The sequence below is a fragment of the Ceratotherium simum genome, chromosome 8 (assembly GCF_057802395.1).
Source record: "Ceratotherium simum simum isolate JZ-2026a chromosome 8, ASM5780239v1, whole genome shotgun sequence".
Classification (NCBI taxonomy): Eukaryota; Metazoa; Chordata; class Mammalia; order Perissodactyla; family Rhinocerotidae; genus Ceratotherium; species Ceratotherium simum.
The window spans coordinates 54,148,869-54,168,383 of NC_141907.1; the positions used below are offsets into that span (position 1 = coordinate 54,148,869).

A 19,515-nucleotide genomic window follows, 5' to 3' on the forward strand; every position below is an offset into this window, starting at 1 on the left:
CTTAAAAGTCCACTTTCAAAGACGGTTTCTGTTATAGACGCACTTCTGCATTTCTTTCACTTCCTTTTAAAAGACCTATTGCATTCCTGTCCATTTACTTTCAGTAAAGACAATGTCTTAGTTAGCCTCAAACAACAATATCAACAATGTCAACTATAAAACATAAAGAAAACAGATTTTGGGGGCCAACCCAGTGGCGGAGCAGTTAAGTGTGCACGCTCCGCTTTGGCAGCCTGGGGTTCACAGGTTCAGATCCCGGGCGTGCACCGATGCACCGCTTGGCAAGCCATGCTGTGGCGGTGTCCCATATAAAGTAGAGGAAGATGGGGCATGGATGTTAGCCCAGGGCCAATCTTCCTCAGCAAAAAAGAGGAGGATTGGCATCAGATGTTAGCTCAGGGCTGATCTTCCTCACACACACACAAAAAGAAAACGGATTTTAAACTTTCTCTATAAATTATAAACATTTCCCATTGTTCAAATAGTTTTTATATCTTTTTAACTAAGCAAATTAATTTTTTTTTCCTTGAGGAGGTTATGTGGAGTCACTCAGGGTTAGAGGCATAAAGGAAGTACTGGGTTATGTAACTAGGATTTTCCTGGCATTCTTGAAGAAATGATTACAAATTCTATTTTCTAAGGTGCTCTGAATATAAAAGAATGTAAGTATATATATCAATCTATAAATGTTAATTATTGACTTAGAGGAGATGAGACATCAAAATAGAAAAAGTGTGCATCTTCAATGATTGAAAATATAGATTATAAACTCCATTTCCATCTCCAAATTTATTATTGTAAGTATATTGCAAATGAGTCTGCATGGGGCAAAGATCAGATGGTGATATGGAAAAAGGAAAATTGATTTGAGAAAGAAAGAAATGTCTTGGAAAAAAAAAAGGTTCTTGGATAAAACAACTAATGCACCTGTCATTTCCACTCTTTTAAAATAACTCTGTGCTTCTGTATTTCCCTGTCAGAGAAGTTAACATGAGCTTAGTTTTTGAGAGAGGGTTCACAGGCATCCCTAGCAGAGTTATCATACAACTGAGTTTACTTTTTTCCTTTTGGGGACAGTCCTATATTTTAGTTTTAACAAAATTGTTAGCATTTCACTCAAATATTACACAACAGCTCTGGATATTTTAACTTTATTAGTATATTTGTGAGATAAAATGAACATTTATGATTATCTTTCCTTTTCTCAGATATTTAAAAAATATTTAAAATTTTGTGGTCTTAAAAGAAAAGCATGTGATCTTACAAATAACCACTTCTGGTTAAGCTTTTCCATTTGGGTAATATTGTGTGGAATGGGGGGAGCAATGGGCAAGGATACCTTGGTCTCTGTTCACTCCCCTTTAAAGGAGGTGGTTGAGTTAGAAAGAGTGGTTTATCAGAATCACTGGTTTCTTAGAATGTGGATTCCCTTACTTTCCTATCCCCACCTACCCAGCCCATCAGACACTGATTCAGTGAAGTGGGGCCTAGGAACCTGCAAGATGATCTGATGCAGAGGTTCTGAAAATCATGTTTTGAGAAACACTGAAGGAAACGATCCACAAAATTCCTTCCACCTGCAATCCCACCCATCTATGATAGAATGAATTTTATCTGACTTACCATATTTTCGCTCATCTCCCGTAAGTCCTTAAGTTGGTATATGCTGTTTTGTCCAGAATTACTATTGATTTGTAGATCTGAAATTTTAAAGGTGCCGTGATAATACTCCATTTTCTGGTCTGTGATGAAAAGGAAAAGCAGGAAATTAAGTAGTTTAGGCATAAATTTCAGGACCTAAGGCTCAACTATAATGAGACTAATATGAAGTGTTGAATGTATTGCTGGGATTCTTTCTAATTTAGTTTATAAAATATATAATAAACATAACGATTAACGTTTTATGTTAGTAAAAGTAGCTGGTAGTTATCAAGTGCCTACTACGTGCCAAGCACTATTCTGGGCACTTGACATATGTTAACTCATTTGATCCTCATGCCGGTTCTCTAAGATTGGTATCACCCCCATTTCACAGATGAGGAAAGTGAGGCACAGAGGTGTTGAGTAACTTGCCCTGTGCTATTAACTAGTAAGTGGCCCTATCCAAGCTTAAACCCAGACAGCGTGGCTCTAGAGGTGGAATGTTTGATTCCTATATTGCCCCTTACTGAGGTAAAATGTATACCACCTTATACTTTACTGGAAGTAGATGTAAATAAACATCCTTGTAAAATTGTGATTTGTAATGCGAGAGCCAGCACCCTAAGAAAGACGTGGAAAGAAAGGCAGGGAAAAACTATCTGAGGTTGGAGATGAGAACGATGTGTAACAGGGATGAATCAATCAGATTTCTGCTTGGCTATCAGGAAAGGTAAGAAAACAGAGAGCAATGGAGACTCTGAGGAGTCTGGTAATCTTGGGAGTACAGCCCTGGGGAGGAAGAAAGCTACAAAGAGTTAAAGATAGAGAATGGAACAGCCACAAAATAACCCCTCTCCTTGGGGAGCCTGGCTCAGGGAGGACACACTGGGTTCCCCAGCCATGGACCTAGGAAAGAAAGTGGGATCTCAGGATGGCATATCTCCTACGTGGGACATCTCTGGACTCTGTAGTGCTTTTTTGGTCCCTTTGATCACTTATCTATATAATCCATATTGTTATCCAACCTTATACTCATATTAAAGGGGCTTTTGTGCAGTCGGATAAACTGACCTGAGAAACTTTTGCCATTGGCATAAACTACAGACGGGGGTGTCATATGGGGCCCAGAACTATGTTCTCAAGCCCTTTAAAACTCCTAATAGAGTCTTCACACCCCCGTCAAGTCTGAGGAAGGTGACAACAGATAAGACCATTCAAGTAAGCAGCCTGAGTTGGCTGTTTTGTCACATACATCTGTGTGAAAGTGACAATGTGGAGATTTGTCAAAAAATATAAATGACTTGCGCTCAGTGCAGAGAAAGATGCAATATAAAAAGAATTCTGATGTGCATTTTTTGTGTGAGTATAAATATATAAGGCAATGAAAAAATAAATCCTGAGTATTATTTTGGAAAGAGTAAAATTTTTTCTCTAAAAATAAGTAATAACATTATGTCATACTTATAGTTTACCAATCATTTTGAAATTCATTATTTCATTGGACATGTGCTTTTCTTTTGCCCTAGAAACGTTAGTGGACAGAAAATGATGAGTGAGAAAGCCAATTTTAGTAACTAACTTAATAACATTTATCATAAGTTTTTCATTTGAATATACAATGAATGATTAGAGTTTATTATGATTACTAATAAATTTCAGATAATTACTATTTTTGATCTTTTGTGTAGATTCTCAAAGAATACTAGACTGTGAGCTCCAATGAGATGGGAAATTTGTCTGCTTTGCTTAATGCTGTATCTTGAGTACCCAGAAATGTACTCACATGTAATAGGTATTCAGTAATTATTTGTTGATGAAATGATTGAATAAACAAAAAAAATTCTGAATGTGGACATTTACTGGTTAAATTACAATTTTTTTTGGATGAAATTGCATTTACATATATGCAAATAAAGCTTTATGGAAAAATGAAATCAAACAGCGAAATCTATAATTTTACTTACCAGAGACTAAGAAATGAGCCAGAAGACCGATGGCCACTGCTACTACTGTCAGTAATAACACAACAAGAAAGGCGATCATCCATGGTTTCAGGTACCAAATCCTGTTTCGGGTACCAAATCCTACTGCTCTGCAAAAAGGAAAACTCACCTGTTATTCTCACGTTGTAACTGTTAACGGGCTTTCTGAAATGTTCTCCATGGTAAGTGCAAATTGCTTTAGCCTACCTTTCCTAGCATGAAGACGTTAGTCTTCAATTTTGGTCAAGGTCATCTTGGCATGAGAGAAGGTGTTAAAAATATCAGGATCTGGGAATCCATAAATTTGCTCCTGGCTTCTGTTTCTAGAGGCATTTGGTGGCTCTCTGTGGTGGTCAGTCCTGACTTCTTTTAATGTGTGGTCCAAATAGCACATGTGCTTGAAAAAGGACCATTCTTTCTTTACCCAATACTTTTTAAAAAAAATCTGTTTTATCTGTCTTTTTAGAGTTCACAAAGTGATTTCAAATCTATTATCTTATTTACTTTTTAACTCTTTATTCTGAAAACTTTCAGACACATAGAAATTTAGAAAGAATAGTATAATAGACAACCTCTGTATTCATCATATCATTTTATCAATTATTGACATTTTTGCTGTATTTGCTTTGTTCATTTATTTGCTGCTATATAATGTGAAGTAAGACATCATGAACTTTCACCAAATCATTATTATAAACACTTTTTATGTTGTTACATATATACACTTTTGTATATGTTGGATATTTCCAACTACAATACCATAACACTCCTGAAAAATTAACACTATTTCTCCTATATCTTCTAATGCCCAATCCATCTTCAAATTTCCACTATCGTCCCTATTATATTTACAGATGGTTTGTACAAACCAGGACATAATCAAGGACCACATAGGTCCTTGGTTGTTATGTCTTGTACGTCTCTTAATCTAAGAGTTCTGCTTCCTTTTTAATTTTTAATGACATTGACTTGTTGAAGAGATCAAGCCACTTGTCCTTTAGAATGTCCATCTTCTGGACTTGTCTGAATGCTTTCTTGTGATACCATTTAACTTGTTTTTCTATCCCCTTCATTTCCTATAAGCTTAAATTTAGATCTAAAGACTTGATTAGATTTTGGTTAAATTCACTTGGCAAGATTACTTCAAAAGTGATGCTGTATATTTTATATTGCATTACATCAGAATTAGAGGTGATTTCGACACTTTAGGAGAAAGAAATTAACTCTTTACCTTTCCTCTAGCACCTTATGATAAACAATAGTGCTAATCACATCGTATCAAGTATTTGCATGAATATTAACCTATACCTAACTATAAACTCCCCAATGGACTGGACTAATCTTGTTCATCTTTTTATCATTAAGACGTAACAAGGTGCCTAGTACAGAGTAGGAACTTCATAAACCCATGAGAGTCAGGCAGGTATTATACAAACCTTATATATGAAATAACAGAAGCTGAGATAGAGGATACCTGATTTGTTAGAGTCAAGTGGCTTAAAAGGACCCAGGTCATCTACTTCATCTTCTAGTGCTCCTCCTCTACAACTTGCCATTATAGTCAAGCTTTTATACCTTTCGTTAGAATTTATCTTTTCATGTGTGCACTGAAAAGCCAAATTTTGGAGAGGCAGAAGTTATTTTTCATATTTCCTTGATAAGATTTAGTGCAATACTTTGTGCTAAGTAGACTTTTAATAAATATTGATTGATTTACAGTAAGTTTTTCTTTTTACTATAAAAATATTATATATGTAATTTATATATAAATTTTTATATATAAAAATATTTTACATAAAAGATACAAACTATTTGGACCTAAATAGTTAAAAAGATTATACTTTTGGCATAATAATACATTTAGCCAATAAACCTAGTGGAACCTGAGAGACCTGAATTCTGTTGGGTATGGGAAATATCGACAATGTGTGCACTGACTGATTAAAAGGAATCTAGACAACTGGCTGTGGAAAGGCAGCATGTCCTCTGATGGACAAGAGCTAAGGTGCCAGAATATAGCAACAAACAGAAACTCCGTGGGATACAACATCACTTAGCCTCTTAAGTGGTTCAGAAATGAAGAAGAACTTGGAGACTATTGGGTGTAATGTATTTTCTGTATAGTGCATTTTCCAGATGAGAAAACTGAGGCCCAGAGATAATTAAGTGACTTCTCCAATATAATAGAGCTAGCAGTCATTTCAAACTCACGTCTTCCAACTTAGGACACTATTTTTTCTCAGCACCAGACTGCCTCTCCTTTGGTTGCATGTTAATTCTTAAATAGATTTATTATTTACATATTCATGTATTCACTCACTCATTCATTCTTCATTTATTTGACCATTCGTTTTCTCAGAGAATCTTATCAGTATGTCTCCAAGTCATTGAAAAATACAAAAGTACCAAAGGAGAAAGGCTTGAACTCAAAGAGATTTATGAGCTTAGAAATCTAGCTCCCCATCAGAGCACAGTTCCTCTGAGCAGGTCAAATGGAAAAAGTAGACGACAGGAAGATCACGTCCCCACCAGCCCGATGCACATAAACTCACACTAAACTGTGGGACTCAAAGCAGAATAGCAGTTCAATACCCATTGGCGTACTGCTTCAAGTATGTATGATGCACACTGCTGTGCCAGTCACGTCCACAAATCCCATACAAGGAGTTGTGAGCATCTGGGGGGAAGTGGTGATCCACAAACAAGGGTGATAAGTTGTCAGAGTGTTTCTTCTTTTGAGAAAACCTTTGGGGCTATGACAGGTGTACAATGCCAAATTACAAAAGCTGCAGGAGCCAGAGGTTAAAGCTGCAGCTGCTTAATCCTATGTGAATAAACTTTCAACATAGCATCAACTTTTATGAATATGAACAAGCAATGCATAAAAGCAAACATGCATCATCAACTTCCTGGAGAGGTTCTGCTAGTGATTTGCATAATATTGCTTCAGATTTGACAAGAAATATACTTAGTAACTCCTTTGGAATCTAGCCTGTTTGTAAGTAGAGATGCTGCATTGTGCTCAGAGTGACACAATAAAATGGAGATGCTGTTTTACAAGTACAATATTAATAAGGGCATATGGGATTAAGTAACAAAGCAGAAACTTATTACAAAATGTTCTACCTTACTAGAAAAGATAGCAATCAAATGTTGTCATGTAGTTCGTGTGTTTGGTTTAGTCCTAAAATGTATTTGGCACAAGGTGTAGTCCCACCTATTAAAGTTTGTAACCTATGTATCAGATTGGAGGTTGAGGCCCGGGCTGGGATGATATGCACCTATGAAAAATGAATTGTTTGTATTCAAATGACTGGGTCAGAGCCTTGTACATCATAAATATGTCCTAACAAATTACCTTTAAGAATTGACCAAATATTACAATATTTCTTATTCCTCCTTTGTCCTTTCATTTGTCCATCTATCTATTCAACTATCCATCCATCCGTCCATCTATCCACCTATTTTTCTTTTCCACAACCTTTTATTGAGTCTCTATTATATTTTAGGCATCATGCTGGGCTTAGGGAGGCAAGGATGAATAAGACATGGTGTCTTCCCGCATGCAACTCATGGTACAACCTATAGTGCTTTTGTCTCAATCTGTGCCAGGTGATTGAAAATAATGAAGCATTGTGAACTACTTTTCTGTAAATATTTAAAATAGCACAAATAACAAATTTCCATTAAGGTAACAAAAGCGAGAGTTAAAGATTGTGAAATAATAGGAAAAAAATATATATGTATACGGGTCTCTGCTCCGATTCCTGGCACAGAGCTCCTAAAACCCTTGTAATTTCCCAAGTGATAAGAGCACTAGGAGCATCTATTGTTCTAATATTTGGTATTTGACCGCCTCATGGCATAAGGCTCCTAAATCCCTTGGAATTTTCTGGGCGATAGGGGTATCTTTTGTTCTAATGAGGTAACTCTTGGGGGGCTCCTGAATAGCTTTAGGATGCAAGCTAGTCATCAGAAAGACCAAGCCATGATGAGAAGCTTGGAATTTTCAGCTCCATCTCCCTTCCTCTAGGAAGGGGAGAGGGGCTGGAGATTGAGTTAATAATCGATCATGCCTATATGATGAAGCCTCCGTAAAAATCTCAATAGTATAGGGTTTGAGGAGCTTCTGGGTTGGTTTACACAGCTATGTGTTGGGAGGGTGGCGCACCCCAACTCTATGAGGACAGAATCTCCTACACTTGAGACCTTTCTTGACCTCTGTATGTTATCTCTTTATCTGGTTATTCATTAATATTGTTTAATATCTTTTGTACTAAACTGGTAATCTAGAAGGTAAACTGTTTTCCTGAGTTCTGTGAGCTGCTCTAGGAAATTAATCGAACCAGAGGATGGGATTGTGGGAACCTCTGATTTATAGCCAGTCAGTCAGAAGCACGGGTAACAACCTGGACTTGCAATTGGCATCTGAAGTGGGAGCCAGGGCAGTCTTGTGGGACTGAGCCCTTAACCTATAGGGTCTGTGCTAACTCCAGTTAGTGCCAGAAGTGAATTGATGTAGGACATTCGGCTGGTATTGGAGAATTGCTTGAGGAAAATCCCACACAGCTGGTGTCAGAAGTGTTGTGAGTGTGGCAGTCATGTGGTAGTAAAGGAAAACACAGAGAGTTTTTCCGAGGCAAAGATTTAAAAAAAAATTTCTTTAAGTGTTCACCTGCCTGCACAGATCTCCAGGCATCCTGGTGTTGCAGGTAAGCCCTACGTTTTAGGCTCAGAAGACTTTGATGTCAGTCTCTGCTTGTAACTCTTTTACATGTATTTTGAGAAGTTTATGAAACTTCCCTGAATTCAGTTTTCCCGCCTGTAAACTGGTGATAATCAATAATACCCAGAGATGTGAAGCAATGATGTAAGAAAATGGAGGACTCGAGCACATATCAAATTCCTACTCTAGGTCAGGAGTTTTCATACGAGTTATCAAATACGATGTTTGCCACGGCTTGGTGGGGTAGGCCGTATCATCTGCATTTCACTAATGAGGAGAGCAGCACAGGTTACAGAGCTAGGGAAAGGGAAGTCCTTTTCTGTCTGACTTCAAGGCTGTCTGTCCCATTCATAACCAGGCCACTCTGATAAGGAATGTGAAAGCCTTTAATAATATACTATTCAAATGTTGCTTACATTATTTTTGTATCCCCAGTGGATCAATTTCTTGTCATTGCCCAAGATGTTTCAGAGGAACAACTATGAATGTATTGGGGGTAGGATGGGTGTATAGCTTGAATGTAAAGCTCAATAACTCTATGATCTGGGGCAATTTTCTTTTTCTGTAAAATGAAGTAATAGCTAATTCATATGAGGATTGTAAAGAATAAATGAGATAATGTATGGAAAATGATCCATATTTTTTAAATAGATAATAAATGGTAGATGTTATTATAATAATTACAAATAAACTACCACTACTCTGGATTCATATACTTATCTGAACTTAAATTCCTATCATCTTGGTTTCCAAGTATTTTACATACATATCCACCAGGCTCCCTATTTTATCTACAAACATATTATTTTCTACATGCCAGACAATTGGAAGAGAGGGAAAACAAAACAAAGAGTTGGAAGCTATAAACTAGCCTTAAATCTCAATGATATGAACACATTTTAATTCATTGACTATAGATAAAGCCTTACTGAGTGACTAGCACTATGACTCTTTTACTCAAAGTTTAAATTAAAATACAAAAAGCTGTTTTCTCTTGAAAATTATCAAAAAGAAGGAAAAGCAGAATATCTTAAAAGTTAAGCTCTGACTCTAGACTGCTTCAAATCCCAACTCTTCTACTCATTAGCCTGTGATGTAGGGCTAATTACTCTTTTATCTATAAAATGGAGATAATAATAGTACCTAATCATAGAATTGTTGTGAGAATTAAATGAACTAATATAATGTAGCACATATATGGCACATAGTAAACACTATGAGTTCACTGAAAACTGACAGAACAGTAAAATTTAATTGATAATTTATACAAAGTTTAGTGATCAGTAAGTTGGAGATGTTACTTTGCTATTTTAACTCTGAAGATATACATATATATATATTTTGTGTGTGTGTGTGTGAGGAAGATCAGCCCAGTGCTAACATCTGCCAATCCTCCTCTCTCTTTTTTTTTTTTTTCCTGAGGAAGACTGGCACTGGACTAACATCCATGCCCATCTTCCTCCACTTTATATGGGACGCTGCCACAGCATGGCTTGCCAAGTGGTACGTTGGTGTGTGCCCGGGATCTGAACCAGCGAAGCCCAGGCTGCCGCAGTGGAGCGCTGGCACTTAACCGCTTGCACCATCAGGCTGGCCCCTGAAGATATATTTTTTGAACATATTAGAGAATGGACTTGGCAAATTAACAAGTTGATTGAAATTAGTATTCAAAATAAAATTGAAATGTAAAACATGAATGCTTGCAAAGACTTGCCTAGGATTATATTTTTCTCTAAAGGATGATAATGGAGAGAAGGAATCTAATTTTTGCATTTATAATAAGCTATAGGAAGAGAGAGATGCCAGACTTCTGGGAATAGGATGACAATCTCAGATGAAGTCATTTGATATTTTATCTTTTATGAGATAAATAGTTGAGATTTTATGTGAGTGAATTATCCAATTAATAAATTTATAGGAGTATGGATATTGCAAATGCAAATGGATAGTCACAGCAAAGTCAGAACACTAAAGACTATCTCAGAAATGTAGAGAAGAGGGTCACAAAACCCACAGAGAAGACATCCAAGGTTCAATATAGCAGAAACAGCAAGGATATGAATCATATGTATTTTGACAAGGCTTCCACATTGTTTTTCTTGTTAATAGAGAGGTAAGAATGATGAGCATGACTGTAGAACACATTTTAGAATTAGCATAGGTGAGACATAGGGTGTTATAGTAATTATTAAACGTTTGCTTTGCCTCAATCCTCAAGCCTGCCTGTTAGTGTGACATGCCATCTTCTACAAATCCTCCAAATCCTGAATTAGGGTTCCATGAGTTTATCTTAAAGAAACTATAAACATTCAGTGTTTCCCACTGTCCCCTTTCTTTACCAACAAGTGTCATGGATGTCCTGAACAACAGCACTGACCCGAATATTACTCCTATAATTTACTTTCCTTAAATTGAAAACATTCCTGTAAACACATAAATATTCATTAGAAAAGAGGACTTTTGGTGTCTATAGTCATGAGACTTGATATATTAAAGAGGATAATTTTGGGACTGTGAAATATGGAAAGTTGGAACTACTGCTTTACAATATCATGATTTCCATAAATTTGGAATATGCATTTTTAAATTCAATGAATTTTAATAAATAAGCAAAACATTAATGCTAAATATTTACATTTGTTTGCTCATTCATTCGTCCAACAAACATCTATGAGGTGCTGATGATGTGTGAAGCTTGGTAGACCCTGTCTAAGGATCTCAGAGACCCTTTGACAATTACTATGTGCTCACTAAAGGACTGATACATACGTGTATTTTATTAGTGGAGAAGGAAGCCCAGTGAAGTTCACTAACTTAGTGGCTGATCTAGTGTCAAATTCTCATCTCTGAAATTCCCAAGGTGGAATCCTTGCCTTCTAGAGAGGCTGCAAGAGCCCAGGAAGACTGGACTTAAGGAGTTGTGGACTGCAGCTCTCTGATTCTGGCATCACACAGCTCTGCAGACTTGGAGAAGCCCTGGAACTTCTGTTTCCCTCAGATTCCTCACTTTAAAATGGGAGTTAAAGATTCCTGTTCTACTTATCTCACAAGGGTGTCCTGACTATTAAATGAAATAACATATGTAAAAATGCTTTGAAAATGGCATGAATCTAAGCAATCGTGAAGTATTATTGTCATCATGGACGTTTAAAATCACTATTTTAATTGTATATAAAGTTATACCAAGGAATCTTAGTTTTTCCTTTCCTTTGCAAGTAGCAAACCCCATTTTGAAAAAAAAACTTGAAATAATTCATATTTTTCTTTTTTCTTTAATATTTAATAGGGAAATTTTTAGAGAGCAGACATATTTTCTCCAATCTGGATCTCCTGATTCCTTTCTCCTCCCCTCAAGGAGTCTTGAGATTTCTATGATGAAGGCAAGTGTTTCTGCAGCTATTGACCTCCCAATCTGTATTAGTTCCCAGGGACTGACTATAAGGGACACGAGAAATCAGATAAAGGGAAAGTGCTATGGAAGCTAAATGTAGTCAGATTGCTGAAAGGAGGCTTTTCTTAAAACAAATAAACTCCTTTCCCTCCTCCCATACCTCTCACATCTGAATCGATTAGGACACAATATAATATAGGTTTTCATTAACTTCTAAAATCCCAACTATTGAATTTAGCAACATGAAATAATGCTAATAATGATTTTTATCACAAAAATATTGATTTCATACAGAAATTAATTAATCCGGCTGCTATACTAATTCCAGAAATCTCACAAGATCCAATGCAGATTGAATCCACTGGGGACACCTCACAGGCAGTCCTCTGACATGCTGGGAATCTAGGCACTGACAGACGGTAGCGCAAACAAGCCATTTACAAAACAAAACCGAACTTACCGATGCATCATCGTCTGCGGAGGAAGAATGTGATCTTGGAGGTCTGCACCCGCTGAACTCGACTTTCTAATCAACTATATGACATCTCTAGAGATATTAGAGGTCTACAGCTAGAAGAAAAAAGGAAACAAATTACAAGTAGTTGAAATGAAACTAGTTCGACAAGTCTGAACAGAGATGCCACAACCCATAGAATAGCTTGAAGAGAATAGCTCAGAGACAGCATACTCCCAACAAGAAAGCAATATTTTTTTTTGGTATAGACTAATTTTGTTAAGGGAGAAGAAACTGGTTGCAGGGATTTGAATGAGAAATAGCTTAGGAATGCACTAGAATTAAGAGGTTAAAGAAGATTATTGGCAGGTGTAAAAATATATTAAAGAAAACTTCACATGAAATCTCTCAGTAAAAACAATCAGATATTCCTAAAACCTAGATTCATAATATAACTCAAAAAATACTCCTTAAATTTTTGTTGAACAACAGCTATCTCCATGTATCACAGGGCTATAATGAATTTATTAGTATATAATCATTTTTCTTTTAAAAAATACCTACTTCTGAGAGTACGTACACATAAATTCATATCAAACTAGAATAGCTACAGGCTAACAGAAGGCAATATGGCGTAGTGAACAAAAAACATACAACTTTGAAACAAATAAAACTGGAACTAAATTTCTGTCTTTCACTAACTACAGCTTTGAGTCAATTCTTAACTTCCTAAATGTAATTTTCCTTCTCTGAGAATAATAATGTATGTGTATGTGTATGTTAAATGAGATTACTTCAAAGGCACTATGCTGAGTAAAAGAAGTCAGACCCAAAAGGCTACCAACTGCATGATTCCATAAATATGACATTCTAGAAAAGGAAAAGCTTATAAGGACTAAAATACATCCGAGTTACGAGTCTGGTGGTGGCAGAGAAGTGTTCTCCACAAGGGAGTTTTGGGGATGATGAAAATATTCTATATTTTGTGGTGGTGGTTATAAGGCTGTATGTGGTTATCAAAACTCATAGAACTATTCACTAGAAAGGGTGAATTTTACTGAATGTAAATTATGCCTCAGTACAAATATACAATCAAAAAAGAAAAATAATTAAACAATAAATTATAATAATTGCAAATAAACTACTTATCAAAGGCCAGACATTGCAATTAATGCTGTACATGCACCATTTTAATACTTCATACCTGCGCCTTGAGGTAGAAGTTAACCCCATTTTGCAGAAATGGAAACTGAGGCTCACAAATGTTAAATAATTTGCCTAATTTCACATCTGAAAGTAGTAGGGATGGTATTTTCTCCCTAGGTGTCTCTGACTCCAAAAGCCCTGATCTTTATCAGTTAGATCTACTATATGAATGGTTCTTGATACAAAGCTGGCCCTCAAAAAACAGTTTTATTTTTTCCCCATCACTAGCTGATTACTAAAGTTGGAAGTGGGGAGTAGCAGTCTTTGGCTGCTATTCTAGTCTGTCTTTTACATTGTACCACCTCAAACAGCCACAATGTCCCAACGTCATATCCCTAATGAGATGGGAACAAAGATGTAAACTATTGTGATTGTCAACAATCTCAGTTTTAATATAAATGAAATGATTTTTTGTTTCACTTTAGGCATTTACTTGAGTAGATCTCAATAATTTACTGTATCAAAAAATTGCATATAGTTGTTCATGCCCAAACCTATCCTTTTGTTTTTGTTTTTGTTTTTTTTTTTTTTTTGGTGAGGAAGATTGGCCCTGAGCTAACATCTGTTGCCTATCTTCCTCTTTTTGCTTGAGGAAGAGTGGCCCTGAGCTAACATCTGTGCCAGTCTTCCTTCATTTTTTTCCCTGTATGTGGGATGCCACCACAGCATGGCTTGATGTGCAGTGTGTACATCCATGCCCGGGATCTGAACTGTGAACCCTGGGCCGCCGAAGCGGAGCGTGTGAACTTAAACACTATGCCACCAGGCTGGCCCCAAATCTGTTAAAGTTGGAATTTCTCCCAGAAAATACTTTTAAGTACGAAAAAAATATTTTTCAATATAATTTAAATTGGCATGCTACTGATTTGCTATTGCCTCATATTAATACACTATTATAATGAAAACTATTATAGTGCAAAAGGGTTATATCATGAGGCAATAGCAATATACCTTCCTTGAGTGAGATGTAAGATATTTCTCTGAATTATGTTTCTCTTCAACTGATAGTTTTGTCCTCTTTCTGCTAAGGGGAAGTTACAAAACTCACACCAGGTGACAAACCAATGTTGTCATGTTGTAAATGAACAGGTGGAAAGCATCACATAGCTTAAGAGTCATTGCACTTAGAAGCTCAGACTCTATTGTGTTATGGTTCTTGCAGAGAAGCCTAATAAGTTAAACATCATGACATTCAATAATTTATTAAATAGATATTTGCTCAGTTCCTATGATGTGTTAGGGTATATTTTAGGTACTTGGAGATTAAAGCAGTTAAAAAAAGGCAATCATTAAAATCACTGCTATACATATACTGTCAACTCCTTTACTTCTCTCTCACTTGGTACTTTCTTGGTGAAAAGATAACTTTGGATAAAGCTAAGTTTCCATGATTCTTCACCTGCATCCTTGGGCAGATAAACAGGCTTGTAAAAACACAGAAACTGATTAATCTCATTTTAAATTCCTGTCCAGGATCCTAAAATGGGCTCCTAATGCTGCCGGTGGTCATTTTTTATGTTTCTAGGCCATTCACCTTCTCACACTCCTGGACAATAATTTCTCACCTCCTCTCTCTCCTCAAACCCCTTCACTTACTCTTCCATTGTCACTCTTGGCTGATGACCTTGCTTCCTGCATCACTGTATTAGGTTCCTGAGGCTGCTGTAACAAGTTATCGCAAACCTGGTGGCTGAAAACACGGAAATTTCATCTTTCACAGTTCAGAATACCAGAAGTCTGAAATTCAGGTGTCAGCAGGGCTACACCTCCTCCGAAGGCTCTAGGCAGAATCCTTCCTTGCCTCTTCTAGTTCTGGTGTCTCCCGGAGTTCCTTGTCTTGTATCTGAAAACTCCAGTCTCTGCCTCATCTTGACATGGCCGTCTTTTCTGTTCTTTCTGTGATCCTCCCTTTTCTACTTCTCTCTCTCTTTTTAAATTGTGATAAAATATACATAGCATGAAACTTACCATTTAACCATTTCTAAATGTACAGTTCTTTGGCATTAAGTACATTCACATTGTTCTGCAACCATCACCATCATCCATCTCCAGAACTTTTTCATCTTCCCAAAGAGAAACTCTGTACTCATTACATACTAACTCCCCTTCCCCCAGTCTCTGGTAACCACAATTCTACTTTCTGTCTCTATTAATTTGACTTCTCTAGGTACCTCATGTAAGTGCAATCATACAGTATGTCTTTTTGTGACTGGCTTATTTTACTTAGCATAGTGTCCTCAAGGTTCAGCTATGTTGTAGCGTGTGTCAGAATTTCCTTTTTTTTTTTTTTTTTTTTGGTGAGCAAGATTAGCCCTGAGCTACCATCTGTTGCCAATCCTTCTCTCTTTTTGCTGAGGAAGATTGGTCCTGGGCTAACATCCGTGCCCATCTTCCTCTACTTTTTATATGTGGGATGCCTGCCACAGCATGGCTTGATAAGCAGTGCATAGGTCTGTGCCTGGGATCCAAACTCACGAACTCTGGGCCACCTAAGTGGAGCGTGTGAACTTAACCACTACACCACTGGGCCAGCCCCAGAATGTCCTTCTTTTTAAAGGCAGAATAGTATTCCATTGTATGTATGTGCCACGTTTTTTTAATGCATTCATCTGCCAACGGACTCTTGAGGTGCTTCTACCTTTTGGTTATTGAGAATAATGCTGCTGTGAACATGAATGTACAAATATCTATTTGTCCCTGCTTTCAATTATTTTGGATATATATCCAGAAGTAAAATTGCTGGCTCATGTGGTAAATCGATGTTTAATTTTTTGAGGAACCACCTATTATAGACTGAATGTTTGTGTCCTCTCAAAATTCATATGTTGAAATCCTAGCCCACAATGCGATGGTATTAGGAGGTGGGTTCTTTGGGAGGTGATTAAGCCACGAGGGTGGAACCCACATGAATGGCATTTGTTTCCTAATGGAAGAGACCCCAGAGAGCTTTCTTACCCCTTTTGCTATATGAGGGCACAGCTAGAAGATGGCCATCTAAGAACCAGGAAGCAGACCCTCATCTAACAGGGAATCTACTGGCACCTTAATCTTGGACTTTCCAGCCTCCACAATTGTGAGAAATAAATGTTTCTTGTTTAAGCCACTCAGTCCATGATATTTTTGTTACAGCCAGAATGACTAAGACACCACCTTTCATTTTCTACAGTAGTTGTACCATTTTACATTCCCACCAGCAACACAAAAGGGTTCCAATTTCTCCACATCTTTGCCAACACTTGTTATTTTCTGCTTTTTTCTTCCTTCCATACTAATGAGTGTGAAGTGGTATCTCATTGTGGTTTTGATTTGCATTTCCCTAATGATTAGTGATGTTGAGCATTGTATCATGTACTTATTACCATTTGTATATATTCTTTAGAGAAATTATTCAAGTACTTGCTCATTTTTTAATTTGGCTGTTTGTTTGTTAGTTGTTGAGTTGTAGAAGTTATTGATATATTCTAGCTATTAATCACTTACAGGTACATGATTTGCAAATATTTTCTTCCAGTCAATGGGTTGCCCGTGGGTTGCCTTTTCACTCTGTTGATAGTGTTTTCTGACACACAAAAATTTTAAATTTTAATGTAATCCAATTTATCATTTTTTTCTTTTGTTGTCTGTTTTTTTTTGCTTATGTACAAGAAATAACTGAAGCTTGTCTCCTATGTTTTCTTTTAAGGGTTTTATATATTTAGCTATTATGTGTAGGTCTTCGATCCCTTTTGAGTTAATTTTTGTATATGATGTAGGTAAGGGTGCAACTTCCTTCTTTTGCATGAGGATATCCAGTTTTCGCAGCACTATTTGTTGAAAATGCTGTCCTTTCCTCATTGAATGGTCTTGTCACCTTTGTCAAAAATAATTTGACCATTTATGTGAGGGTTTGTTTCTGGACTTTCTATTCCATTCTATGAGTCTGTATATCTGTCTTTCTGCCAGTACCACACTCTTTTGATTTGGGTAGCTTTGTGGTAAGTTTTGAAATTAGGAATTAGGAGTCTTTAAACTTTGCTCTTTTTCAAGATTAGTTTATCTAATCAGGGTCCCTTGAGATTCTATATGAATTTGAGAGTGGATTTTTCTATTTCTGCAAAAACTGTCATTAGGATAATTGAAAGTCTTTGTCTAGTAAACCTAATGTTTATCCTTCCTTGGGGAGAGTTTCTGTTAATTTCTATTTTTCCTGTGAATGGGCCATCTTTATTTCTTTGTATACTTCATAATTTTTGTTGAAAATGGGCATTGAATATTATCATGTGGTAACTCTGGAAATCGGATTATTCCCCTTCCCCACAATTTTTTATTGTTGCTTGCTGTGGGTTGTAATTGTTAGTATGTTTAGTGACTTTTCTAAACTATTTTTTAAAAGAATCATTCTTTGTCACATTCTCTGAAGTCTCTGTTCCTTTAGTTTAGTGGTCAGCTAGTGGATTTCCTAAAATGCATGGAGCCAAAAAAAACCAAACAACAACAACCCCCCAGAAAAAACAAACCCAACAAACGTTCTCCAGATTTTTCAAATTGGCTCTGTGCTGGGGAATTCTTTCAACACCTCAACACTTAACCAGGCCGTTTATCACTCTTCATTAGTCTTTATATTCTGCTTTCTCGGAAACTAAATAACAGCAAGAGATGAAAGCTTATGGTCTTTTCCGGTATTTTCTGAGCATGCATCCTTGCTGGAAATGCATGTGCCTTTCTAGATTCCTCAGTATGTGCAGGAGCATTTCAAAGTCCTTATTTCCCAAAGTATCTTACTCCCTACTTTCTCCTTCCAGGAATCAGTGTGTCTATTGTTTGCTCCAACTGTTATCTTTTGTCCCAGGCAGACCTACGTTGTTCAGTGGCCTTTCAAAGTTTTCAAGCAACATCTTCATGTAGCTGCTTCTCTGCCCTGAGAGAGTTCCAGAGAGGAGAAAAAAAGTCAAGCCTCTTGATTTAGTTTCTAAGGGAGCCCCCACACAGGTCAAAAGAGACAAACACAATTCCGTGGAAACAAGGACTGCTCTGCTTATTCTGGAATCAGAAACCCACAACAAGAGTAGGGGCTGCTTTGTTCAAGACTACCACCCTGCCAGGGAGTTGGGTGAGGCAAGAGTAAGTTAAAACACCACAAGGTTCTCCTACCCTGTTTCAGTGGCTTTTCTCCCGATTAGGTGTTCAACTAGTCGCTGTAAACCTGTGTTCCAGGGTTCCAATGAAGTTGATTCTGGAAGTCCCCCCTACCTCCTTTTTTCTTGGTGTTTCTGGGAGGGATGATTCTGTGGAGTTCCCTACTCTGCCGTTTTCTTTTTTTTTTTTTAATTTTCTTTTTTTGTGTGTGAGGAAGATCAGCCCTGTGCTAACATCTGCCAATCCTCCACTTTTTTTTTGCTGAGGAAGACTGGCCCTGGGCTAACCTCCATGCCCATCTTCCTCCACTTTATATGGGTTGTTGCCACACCATGGCTTGCCAAGCAGTGCGTTAGTGCACACCTGGGATCCGAACGGCGAACCCTGGGCCGCTCCAGCGGATCCCGCACGCTTAACTGCTTGTGCCACTGGGCCAGCCCCTCTGCCATTTTCTTTGATGTTCATCACTCCCTCAGCTCATTTTCTTTTTTTGTTTGATTTATTTTTAACATATTTTGTCTATTTTTTCTTATTATGTATCCATTACCAGAAATTCATAATATATAGTAATGAAACAAAACAAAAATAACATTCATAATCTTTCTTGTCAGCTAGTGCTAAAGAGCTAAAGAATGTTCTAAGAATCTTTTCTGCTTGCATTTCCTATTGTTAGACTTTTAGGTTGTTTACAGCTTTTTGCTGTTATAAACTATGCAGAGTTTGGCTAAGCATAAATTAGAAATTATAAAAGAAATTATGAAAAATACACTATTAAAGAGGTAAAATAGCTTTCAAAACTGCTCAACTGTAAAGAGAAGTGGCTGATACTCAAAAATTCAATGACTGAGAAACCTTTGTTTTCAATCCCCTATCTATTGCAACCAAATTCTTTGTTTTCAGTCACGTATCTATCTCAACCAAATTCTGTCTCCAATAACGTTCTTATTTTAGTTTTTAATATTATAGATATATATGTATTTACATAAGGAAAATGTGTAAC

At 36.9% G+C, this 19,515-nt stretch overlaps 1 protein-coding gene across 1 annotated transcript in view; it reads right to left on the reverse strand.

Moving 5' to 3' along the window:
- The window catches only part of TMPRSS11A (transmembrane serine protease 11A), a 43,125-nt gene extending 30,914 nt beyond the window's left edge, over window positions 1–12,211 (reverse strand). The window contains exons 1-3 of the mRNA XM_087434662.1: window positions 12,201–12,211; window positions 3,606–3,733; window positions 1,624–1,742 (exon numbers count right to left, since the gene is read on the reverse strand). Of these exons, the coding sequence (XP_087290788.1) occupies window positions 1,624–1,742; window positions 3,606–3,733; window positions 12,201–12,211 (258 nt within the window). The remainder of the gene's footprint in view (window positions 1–1,623; window positions 1,743–3,605; window positions 3,734–12,200) is intronic.
- Between the last annotated feature and the right edge of the window lie 7,304 nt (window positions 12,212–19,515).